Raw genomic sequence first — 12,282 nt, forward strand, 5'->3', positions numbered from 1 at the left:
AATACGGTACCTCTACCACAAACGGCTGAGACGGATTAGGCTGCACCAGAACTGGCGCGGACATAAAGCAATTCTTCAGATTCACAAAAGCTTGTTTGGCCGGAAGGGACCAATTCTTTATATAGGGCCCGTTACATGTAAGATCAGTAAGAGGTTTCACTATCTGAGAAAAACCCTTGATAAACCTTCGATAATAATTTGCGAACCCTAGAAAACGCTGCAGGCCCTTCAGGTCCTGGGGTTGGACCCAATCTGCAATGGCCTGCACCTTCTTGGGATCCATACGAAACCCCTGTGGAGAAATGATCAGCCCTAGAAAAGTTAGCTCCTGCACAAAAAAGGTACACTTTTCTAATTTAACAAACAATTGGTTCTCCCTGAGTCTTTGGAGAACAATCTTAACATGAGATAGGTGAGACTGCTCGTCTGTGGAGAAAACCAAGATATCGTCTAAATAAATGACAATAAAGCGGCCAATCAGGTCCGCAAAGATCACATTAATAAAATTCTGAAAAACTGCTGGTGCGTTGGCGAGACCGAATGGCATCACAAGATTCTCAAACAACCCTTCGGTAGTAAGAAATGCCGTTTTCCATTCATCCCCCTCTTTAATCCTAATAAGATTATAAGCCCCCCTAAGGTCTAGTTTGGAGAACGATTTTGCTCCCGAGAGCTGATTGCACAGATCGGGAATCAACGGTAAGGGATATGCATTTTTAACAGTGATTTTATTGAGTTCCCGAAAGTCGAGGCAGGGACGTAGGCCACCATCTTTCTTTTTAACAAAAAAGAACCCCGCTGCTACTGGAGAGACCGAAGGTCTGATATGCCCTTTCCGGAGCCTTTCCTTTATATACTCTTTCATTGCCAAATGTTCAGGCCCAGATAAATTAAACAGACGGGCTTTGGGTAATTTGGCCCCTGGGACTAAATCAATGTTGCAATCAAAAGGCCTATGTGGGGGTAATGCCTCGGCCTCGCTTTCGGAGAACACGTCCTCAAAGTCTTTCAGGCACTCCGGAATGCCCTCCAGACACACAGAAGACTCCAAAACAGGATTTGCTGGGGAAACACAACACACAGCTTTATAGGAACAGTCATCACATTTCAGACCCCATTTAACAATTACCCTCCTCTCCCAGTCAATTACCGGGTTGTGCCGCTGAAGCCACGGCATACCCAACACCAACCCTTCAGGTAAATTATCCATAATGAAACATTTCATCTCCTCCGCATGGGAGGAGCCAACCTGTAACACAAAGGTATTGGTGGCATAACGAATCCCCGAACGGGTGAGAGGGGAGGAGTCAATTGCCACGATTTTCAACGGGGTCTCTAACCTGACTGTCCCTATCTTGGCCCTGGAGACGGTGCTGGCACTGACCAGGTTTAGAGAGGAACCGCAGTCCACCAAAGCTGTGGAAAAAAAACGACATTTGTCTACCAGCAGTTCAACATCAAGCAACAGCTTGGGGCATGAGGAAAAAGGTACCAGCGGGTCTGGGCAGCCTCCTCGATCACTACCCAGACCTAGAAGTTTCCCGCCGTCTGGGAAGACGAGGGACAGGACGGACAGTGTCTCCTCCAATGTCCTGCTTCTCCACAATAAAAGCACAGCTGTTTATCCCGCCAGCGTCTCCTCTCTTTCTCTTTGATGGATGTGGCACCAATCTCCATGGGTATCGCACTAGCCCCAACTTCCTTGCTCCTAGCGAACAGAGGGGACTTGGAGTGCATCACCCCTCTGGCCCTTAACCGTCGATCCATCCGAACTGCCTGTCATGGCATCTTCCAGGGTATCAGGAGGCGGATGCAGGGCTAGGGCGTCCTGAAGGCGTTCTGCTAAGCCCCTACGGAATAGACCGCGGAGAGCCGCATCGTCCCAGGTGACTTCCGCTGCCCACCGCCGAAACTCAGAACAATACCACTCTGCAGAGTGCCGACCCTGACTTGCGCTCATCACCATGTCCTGTGCCAGTCGTACTCTATCAGGCTCATCATAGATACGGCCCAAGGCCTCAAAAAATGCATCCACAGTCATACGTTCTGGTGCGGTGGGTGCTAGCGAAATTGCCCAGGCTTGTGGGGGACCTCGCAACAGGGAGATAACTACCCCCACCCTCTGAAATTCTCCCCCGGATGAGCGAGGTCTCAGGGAGAAAAATAATTTGCACCCCTCCCGGAACGCTCTGAACTCCTTTTTGTCTCCAGAAAAGGAGTCAGGCAGTTTAACCGGGGATTCAGGGGACGTAAGGGATACATCCCTACTCTCGGAAGACATAGCCCCTTGCACAGTATTAACCAGCTGCTGCTGGGTATGAGCTATACTGCGCTGTTCAACACTCATTTTCTGGAACATTTGAGAGAGCTGCTTCACTTGCTCTGACAATGCCTGCATCGGGTCCATGACTGCAGCAGCCCCCCACACACTCACACACAGGTAGTAACAGAAGGATGAGTGGGGGGAGGAAAAAGTAATAGGGTCGTTTATAATATCACGCTTACCTATCACGCTTACCCTTATCTGCAGGACTGTAGCGTGACCGGTCAGCGGTCCCGGCGTTGGGGAAGGAACTCAGACCATGTGGCTGTCAGAGGGACCAGTGCAGGAGCACAGCTTGGGAGGTCACAGGACCTGTGGAAGGGGCGGAGCGCTTGCAGAAGCACTCAGAGGCTGCAGGACCTAGCACCACGTGACCTGTGACATCAGAGGGGGCGGAGCTTATCGCAGGGACGCTGAAGTGACAGGCAGAGGGCTCAGAGAGCCAGGGGTTTATACAGTAGCGATAGGCAGTTCAGAAGTCATACACAGGAGAATCAATGCGGTACAGAGTCAGGCAGAGCAAGAATGGTCAGGGAAGCAGGAGGTGAGGCACGGGTCGGGCTGCACAGTACAAAATCAGAAAGTCAGAGAGTAGTCTAGGGGAGCCAAAGGTCAGAACACAGGACGAGCAGGACGGTACCAAATCAGGAAGCCAAGAGACAAAAACCAAAATCCAGACCAGGCCATACACACCACAAACATGGAAACAGGCGAGAGGCACTTAGCAAAGGCAGGGTCGGACACACTCAAGTATGAAGTATAAACGACAGGGAAGGTTGCTCGCCTGTGGCCATAAATACCCTCCCTGAGACCAAAGAGAGGCTCCAACCATTAACCCTTCACTTGTCAGACCAAAATTCCAGATACCATGATATTAACCCTTCGCTTGTCAGACCAAAATTCCAGATACCATGACAGGCCCTACCAGGTAGTGGGGAAAATAGCCGACACCACCACCAATGTCGCCGATTGTGACGACCCCAGGGTTATCCGCGTGTTCCACGTGAATATGCTGAAGCCCTACCGGGAGCGCCCTGAAGAGGTAGTGGCCATCTGTGCACCCGAAGCAGAGGATTTAGCAGGACTCCACTTGCCTGATGTCTTAGGAGAGAGGACTCAGTCTAAAACATGGGACCAGATACACTTGGGAGAAAACCTAGGGCCCCGGGAGAGACAGCAGGCGGAGGCGTTGTTGAGGCAGCGACAAAGGATGTTTTCAGAGAGACCGGGGTACACTCGCCTGGCACAACACAAGGTTGAGACCCAGGATCAGTAGATCTGGCAGATGGCTAGCACTCGACTAGTGTAATGAATAAATGGTGCTAGTGAGTCTACTACCAAAACTCTACTTCAAAAGGGCGACTATGTGATAAAGGCCGTTGTAAGGCCGAAACGTCAGCTGTCGCTTCATCACCGTCAATTAAATAATAAAAAGCTCACTTTAGCATAATTTATGTGTGCAGTGATTCTATATTGACTGAGACCCAGGATCAGACCCCCCTGAGACAACCCCCATGCCGCGTCCCTGAGTCTGTACGAGAAGGGATGCGACAAGAGATACGAGATGTTGCGTTTAGGGGTCATTGAAGAGTCAGTCCCTGGGCAGCCCCCTTAGCGTTAGTTCCCAAGAAGGATTGGGACTACCCGGTTTTGTGTATACTATCACAAGCTAAATAAGAAAACGGTGACGGATACGTATCCCATACCGCGTGTGGATGAGTTGTTAGACCGGCTGGCGGGGGAAAAGTATTTGACCACCATCGATCTATGCAAAGGCTTTTGGCAGATCCCCCTAAGTCCTGAAGCTATTTCCAAGTCGGCATTTGTCACCCCGTTTGGCTTATTCCAGTTTCGAGTTATGCCATTCGGGATTAAGAATGCCCCTGTGACCTTCCAGAGGCTGGCAGACCGGCTTCTGGATGGTCTCCAGGACTATGCTTGTGCCTACCTGGATGGCATCGGCATCTACAGCGCGACATGAGATGAGAATCTAAATCACCTAGAGACAGTATGGGACAGGATCCACAAGGCCGGAATCACTTTGAACCCCAACAAGTGTCACGTGGGCAAAGCAGAGGTTCAGTGTTTAGGACATTGGGTGGGAAGTGGGAAACAGCGACCAGAACCAGCCAAAATTGAGGCCATAGCCAAATGGCCCACCCCACGCCCTAAAACCCAGGTCATGGCGTTTCTAGGGACAGCAGGGTATTATAGGAAATTTGTCCCCAATTACAGCAGCATAGCCAAGCTCCTCACTGATCTGACCCGTAAGAACCTACCCCGCCAGGTAACCAGGACCCCCGAGTGTGAGGAAGCCTTCCGCCAGCTAAAGGATGCCCTCACAAATACCCCGGTATTGACCGCACCCGATCCAAGTAAACGTTTCCTTGTTCACACAGACGCTCCTATGTTTGGACTGGGGGCAGTGCTGAGCCAAGTCGGGCCGGACGGTCAAGACCACCCGGTAGCTTACCTGAGTCGGAAACTACTGCCCCGCGAAGCTATGTGGCCGTCGAGAAGGAGTGCCTGGCAGTAGTATGGGCACTCAAGAAGTTACAACCATATTTGTATGGACGACGGTTTTCCCTCCTAACTGACCATAATCCCCTAGTGTGGCTTAATCAGGTCTCTGGAGACAACGCCAGATTGCTGCGGTGGAGTTTAGCCCTACAACCGCTAGACTTCACCATCCACTACAGACCCGGCAAACAAAATGGTAACGCCGATGGACTAAGTCGACAAACGGAACTTGTACCAACCCGATAAGACCGGTCATCCCCAAGCCGATCCGTTAAGGATCAGACTGTGTATGCCGATCGCGTCGCTGAAAAGGGGGAGCCGTGTTACAGAACCCACCCCCAGCACCCCGAGTAGGAGATGCATGTATGATGGGTACAATGTGAGATGCATACCCCTAATGCAGCAACCGACCGGCTGCGACCCCTGGGCAGAGGTAAACAAGATATCCCACTCTGACCTTCCCCCACGTTTGTAAATCCCACGGTAAATGATCGGGGGTCGCCGGCCACCTGTGGCTATTGTAATGTACGTCTGGCGTCTTAATTGGAGCCTGTTATCTACTGGCCTGACACATATTGACTGTCCTGCCCTCTGTATCTGTGTGATATATTCTGAGACCTGTGAGTAAAATGTCACACTGGAAATACGTGGAGAAGCAGTGATCTTTTATATGTTCTCATGTTACAAAGCCTTTCGAGCCAGCGTCCTTCATCCAGAAGTGAGGAAAAGCAGAGTGGACCTCCTGAAACACAGGGTGGTAATGTAAGAGGTATTACAGCACAGAAGACCCCGTTACACTGTCCTTGCCCTTAACGATCTTGCAAGAATGTATTAATTTTATCTATATCACGATATGTATGTGTAAGGTACATCAGGAACAAGGGAGGCAGTGATGGACCGGGTGGGAGGCAGAGCAAGGGTTAACAGGTTTATTAACGGAATACTCCATGCAGGGAGGTAAAGGGTTAAACAGTGGCTTAAACAGAATATAAGGCGAAGGATATGATGAAGTGGAGAACAATGTTTTTTGAGGTAACGGCAGTTCGTTAGCACGTAGGTCAGGAAGTCCTTAAACTGTAGCTCCTGCTGCACACTCAATAGCGCTGGCAACGGCTGCCGCAATGTCTTCCAAGAGGGTCCTCTGTGCAACAAAACCTCGTCTTCTGGTGACAGCGGTCGGTCTCCGGCACCTTCCGCTGCCCCTAGTCCAGCGTGTGTGCGGTACTCACGGTCACGTAGTGTTCGGCACCCGGTTCTCTGGCAGTCACTGGACACACACTGCAAGTCTCGCTCTCCCTAGTCTCTGCTGTTGGCGGTGGGTGACGCTGGTCTGCGTGGCACTGGTGCTCCCGGCCGGAGCGCTGCTCTGTGGCTGCTGAAACACCTGGCTCCGTGTGCACGGCTCTGCTCTGCAGCGGTGTGTGTCTCTCTCTCCGGATTGCTACTGGGCAAACTACTCCCCTCAACGCAGCAGTCCCTGTCCTTCAGGTCTGCTGCAGCATGGTCTATCGCAGCCCCGGCACACTCTGGTGGGGGAAGTTTCTGAACGTGTATGTATGTGTGTGTATTATGTTTGTGTGTATGTATACTGTGTGTGTGTGTGTGTGTGTGTGTGTGTGTATATATACCGTATATCAGTTATACATCTATACACGTACTGTAGATACCACATAACATTGGCGACTTCTACTTGTGCCGCCCCCAGGTGCGTGTTGCAACGTCTCCTGCCGTACGTTCATTTCCGGGGGTCAGTTGTGCGCAGGGGAGGCATCGTGGGGACCCTGAGGAACTGCTGCTTCAATCATGGTGAGTTATGCTCCTGCCTCTCCTCCAGCTTTCAGCTTCCATTCTTACCTGACATCAACATGGCTGATATACTGTAGGGCTACTTATGGCGCCCCACTCTCCCTCCATGCAGGGATGCAGGCTTACTAGACGCCCCGGGGTGCCCGTGCTTCCTGGTTTGCATGCACGCCACATTTCTCAGCAGCGCGTCTAGTATGCGCACTCGCCTGCTCTTAAAGGGGTGGAGCGCACATGGCAAAATGCCGACAGCTGTTAGGCATTTTGTTAATAATATTTATATAGCGCCAAATTATTCCGCAGTGCTTTACAGTTTAAGTAATTGCCTGCAAGGTGTATCCCAGCCAACAGCTTGTATAAAAGGCACCCTCCCCAATTGGGAGGTGCCTGAGCAACCTCTATAGCTCCAGAAGAGACGAGGAATGATGCGAGCGCCTGTCCTCAGAACAGCAGTTGGCAGGTGGAGCTATCGGCTACAGGGCACATGAAAAGACAGGTTCAGTGCCTGACATATTTTACACCACCCAACTTGTGGTCTATCAGCTCCAGGAGACACAAGAAGATGGGGTGAGCACCTGTGCTCATCTTCACCCACCAACTGCTGGTCTGAGGACAGGCGCTCACCCCATTCCTCGTCTCTCCTGGAGCTGAAGGACCAGCATGTCGAGATGAGGACATGTGCTCAACCCATTCCCTTAAGTCTCCTGGAGCTCATAGACCTGCAGTTGGCAGGTGGAGATTTTGACAAATGCTGCTCACCCCATTCCTCATCTCTTCTGGAGCTGATAGACCAGCAGTTGGCAGGTGGAGATGAGGACAGGTGCTCACCCCATTCCTCTTCTCTCCTGGAGCTGGTAGACCAGCAGTTGGCAGGTGGAAATGAGCACAGGCGCTCACCCCATTCTTCTTCTCTCCGGGAGCTGATAGATCAGCAGGTGATGTGCTCACCCCATTCCTCGGGTCTCCTGGAGCTGATAGACCAGCAGGTGGAGATGAGGACAGGCGCTCACTCTATTCCTCGTGTCTCCTGGAGCTGATAGACCAGCAGGTGATGACAGGCGCTCACCCCATTCCTCGTGTCTCCTAGAGCAGATAGACCAGCTTTTGGCAGGTGGCGATATTGACAGGTGCCTCTCACACCATCTCCTCATGTCTCCTGGAGCTGATAGACCAGCTTTTGGCAGGTGGAATTTGTAGAGGTGCTCACCCTGTTTCCTCATGTGTTGCAGGAGATCATTCATGGCTGCTGGGAGATGACATTGATTTGCTGCCGTTCCTGTTGCTGCCGTTGGCCGGAGGAGAAGAGTATGGCGAAGATGAAGTGGAAGGTAAGAGAGAGGCTGGTGCAGCTGATAAGAAAGTGGTTCTTTTAATGATGGAGCAGTTATGGGGTGAACCATTCTTATTCCCTCCTTTCCATGCTGCAGTGTTCACCTCCATAGTTCATCAGTGTATAGCGTGTATTTCGGTATAATCAGTTCATCTCGCTTTCCTCTTCTGTGTCCACAGTCCTGCCACCAGATCTGCAGTACCTGCCCGAGGACAAACAGCGGGAGCCTGACCCTGATATAAGGAAGATGCTGATCGAATGCCTGCAGCTGGTGAGGTGTAAGGCTAGGGTCACTTCATGTTGGTGCGTTAAACGGATGCGCTAACGCTGATGTGCAAAATTGACTATATTTCGTCAATCACGCTAACACTTGCGCTAACGCAAGGTACCCTTGTGTCGGCATGCGTTGGTAATGGAGGTCTATGCACAGCGAACGCATCCGAAAGCGCATAAAGTAACGCATCATTGCTAACGCATGCGGAATTTTACATGCGTTAGGATGCGTTACTATAATGGCTGGCAATGGGTTAACGCATCTGTTACATAGCGTTAGTGCTGCCTAGTAACGGATGCGTTAAACACATGGCACCTAACAATGGGGACCCAGCCTAATGCTGGCCACATTAAAGGAAACCTGTCGCCTCGTTTTGCCGCTATAAGCTGCGGCCACCGCCTTTTGGGGCTTATCTACAGCATCTATAACGTTGTAGATAAGCCCCCGGTATAACCTGAAAGAGAAGAAATGCAAGTTTTATTATACTCACCCAGGGAGGCGGACCGGTCTGATGGGTGTCGCAGGTCCGGCGCCTCCCATCTTCATGCGATGTTGTCATCCTTCTTGCTTCGTGCCCTCCCTGGGTGAGTATAATAGTTATTTTTCTTCTCTTTCAGGTTGTACCGGGGGCTTATCTACAGCATTCTGTAATGCCCTGAAAGGCGGTGGCCGCATCTTATAGCGGTAAAATGAGGTGACAGGTCCCTTTAAACCTTCCCTGGAGGTTGTCTTCTGCCTCCAGGCTGCTGAAGTCCTACATGACTGGCTGGCAGGTGTCCACTCTGTACCATCATGATCCCCGGGTGAAGGGCTGGTGTAGATCCTGAATGTAATGTGTGGCTCAGGTCTGTGGCCAAATCTACTGCTCCCAATATATTCTGGTGGCGTACTCCCCGGGGGCCGGGATTATCCTCCTCAGATGACAAGGCTGCCGGTTTCTGAAATTGTGATTTATCAAGTCATTTGTTTCTACTCTGAAGAGTCCAGATGGGTGATGGTCAGACGGTCGCCCACACACGGTCTGTGCACCCAATTCTACTGTTCCGTTTGCTTCCTGCAGCTCTGTGCTACCCCAGACGGGCGCCGTCTTCTTAAAGGTCGAGGAACCTACCTAATCCTGAGATCATTGCATTCCTGGGAGACAGAGGCTGATGTGAAAAGAAGTTGTGAAAAAGTCATTCAGGTGAGGAGCGTCTAAGGTCAAGTGTGACCCCCGGCATAATATACCATAAGGTTTACAGCCACAGTGTCTGAGATACTGACACAATGACCCTTGTTCCTCCATGTTTCCATGTTAGATACTAATTGGTGATGAGCCAGAGTCTGGACTAGAAAACCTGTTAGAAGTGAATGTGCCCCCAGAGGTGGAGAAACAGCTGAAGCGGCTGGACGAAGAGGAAGAGCGAGCGCAGCGGGAAGAGGAAGAGCGAGCGCAGCGGGAAGAGGAAGAGCGAGCGCAGCGGGAAGAGCGAGCGCAGCGGGAAGAGGCAGCTGAGTGACTCCTCAGCTTGAATATTTGCGTCTTCTGGTACCGCCGGACATTGGGTTCATGGACTAATGATGGACTGTGCACCAAAACCAGATGAAAACTGCTGTGTGACAGTGTGTACTTCCTACAGAGGAAATCCATACACCCCAATGTAAGACAGCGCTGTGGAAGAGGCTGCTCTTCGTGGGACAGGAAATTACTGGATCTTCCCAAGCTTCCAGAAGCATTCCTGTCATCTACATCCATCCAGCAATACTCGTGTGTGCTGAAATATTAAACGTTTGTAACATATCTTATTAATGATACATGCTAGGCTCTGCATTCATCAGCCAGTCGCCGCACTGTCACTGAAGTGATGGGACCAGGGCTGCTCAGCACATTGGTGTATAACCCCCGGCCCCCACTTTATAGTATCCACCCACGCTGAACCTTTTCCATAATATTCCCCCTCACTGCCCCTCTCCAGAATATTCCCACCCTGCTTCTCTCCAATATTCAATCTATAATGCCAACACTGCCCCTCTCCATAATTCACCCCCACCATGCCCCTCTCCAAAATATCCCATACATTGCACCTCTATCATGTCACCACACACTGCCACTATTCAGAATATCCCCTCGCACTGCCCCTCTCCAAAATATATCCCCCACTCTGTCTCGCTGCATAATGTCCTCCCCAAACTGCCCCTGTACATAGCATCACCTGATGGTGGCCCTCTCTATAAATATCCCCCACACTGCTCCTCTCCAATATGTCCCCTAATACTCGCCAACAGTGCCCTTCTCCATAATGTCCCCCCAATGCTCCTTTCCAGAATATCCACTCACTACCCTGTTCCAAAATATATCCCCCCACTGCCCCTCTCCAAAATATATCCCCCCACACTGCCCCTCTCCAAAATATATCCCCCCACACTGCCCCTCTCTAAAAATATATCCCCTCACACTGCCCCTCTCCAAAATATATCCCCCCACACTGCCCCTCTCCAAAATATATCCCCTCACACTGCCCCTCCAAAATATATCCCCCCCACACTGCCCCTCTCCAAAATATATCCGCCCACACTGCCCCTCTCCAAAATATATCCCCCCACACTGCCCCTCTCCAAAATATATCCCCTCACACTGCCCCTCCAAAATATATCCCCCCCACACTGCCCCTCCAAAATATATCCCCCCCACACTGCCCCTCTCCAAAATATATCCGCCCACACTGCCCCTCTCCAAAATATATCCGCCCACACTGCACCTCTCCAAAATATATCCGCCCACACTGCCCCTCTCCAAATTATATCCGCCCACACTGCCCCTCTCCAAAATATATCCCCCCACACTGCCCCTCCAAAATATATCCCTCCACACTGCCCCTCCAAAATATATCCCTCCACACTGCCCCTCTCCAAAATATATCCCCCCCACACTGCCCCTCTCCAAAATATATCCCCCCCACACTGCCCATCCAAAATATATCCCCCCACACTGCCCCTCTCCAAAATATATCCCCTCACACTGCCCCTCTCCAAAATATATCCCCTCACACTGCCCCTCTCCAAAATATATCCCCCCACACTACCCCTCTCCAAAATATATCCGCCCACACTGCCCCTCTCCAAAATATATCCCCTCACACTGCCCCTCTCCAAAATATATCCCCCCACACTGCCCCTCTCCAAAATATATCCCCTCACACTGCCCCTCTCCAAAATATATCCCCTCACACTGCCCCTCTCCAGAATATATCCGCCCACACTGCCCCTCTCCAAAATATATCCGCCCACACTGCCCCTCTCCAAAATATATCCGCCCACACTGCCCCTCTCCAAAATATATCCGCCCACACTGCCCCTCTCCAAAATATATCCGCCCACACTGCCCCTCTCCAAAATATATCCCCTCACACTGCCCCTCTCCAAAATATATCCCCCCACACTGCCCCTCTCCAAAATATATCCCCTCACACTGCCCCTCTCCAAAATATATCTGCCCACACTGCCCCTCTCCAAAATATATCCCCCCACACTGCCCCTCTCCAAAATATATCCCCTCACACTGCCCCTCTCCAAAATATATCTCCTCACACTGCCCCTCTCCAAAATATATCTGCCCACACTGCCCCTCTCCAAAATATATCCCCCCACACTGCCCCTCTCCAAAATATATCCCCTCACACTGCCCCTCTCCAAAATATATCCCCCTACACTGCCCCTCTCCAAAATATATCCCCCCCACACTGCCCCTCTCCAAAATATATCCGCCCACACTGCCCCTCTCCAATGTCCCATAATACTCGCCCACAATGCATTCAGGGGGTAACGTCCTGGAATCACCAGAACCAGGCTCCTCCATCAGACACCGATACAGAAGTGCGATCCGTCACTGCACAGAACACGTCTCCTCCAGAGTCCAGCGGTGGCGGCTTTACACCACTCCATCAGACGCTCGGCACTGTGTATGGTGATGTACAGCTGCATGCTGCTGCTCAGCCATGAAGCTTCTGGCGGGGTTGCAATGTTTGTACTGATGTTAATACCAGAGGAGATCTG

The 12,282-nt window shown here is 51.2% G+C and overlaps 1 protein-coding gene across 1 annotated transcript in view; it reads left to right on the forward strand.

The window, feature by feature from the left end:
* The window catches only part of HGH1 (HGH1 homolog), a 68,177-nt gene extending 58,142 nt beyond the window's left edge, over positions 1-10,035 (forward strand). Inside the window, exons 3-7 of the mRNA XM_073556545.1 lie at positions 6,549-6,649; positions 7,876-7,974; positions 8,156-8,247; positions 9,311-9,433; positions 9,549-10,035. Coding sequence (XP_073412646.1) covers positions 6,549-6,649; positions 7,876-7,974; positions 8,156-8,247; positions 9,311-9,433; positions 9,549-9,749 — 616 coding nt within the window. The 3' untranslated portion in view covers positions 9,750-10,035. The remainder of the gene's footprint in view (positions 1-6,548; positions 6,650-7,875; positions 7,975-8,155; positions 8,248-9,310; positions 9,434-9,548) is intronic.
* Positions 10,036-12,282: the final 2,247 nt, after the last annotated feature.

The sequence above is a fragment of the Dendrobates tinctorius genome, unplaced genomic scaffold (genome assembly GCF_039654945.1).
Source record: "Dendrobates tinctorius isolate UK_male_01 unplaced genomic scaffold, ASM3965494v1 ptg000235l, whole genome shotgun sequence".
NCBI lineage: Eukaryota > Metazoa > Chordata > Amphibia > Anura > Dendrobatidae > Dendrobates > Dendrobates tinctorius.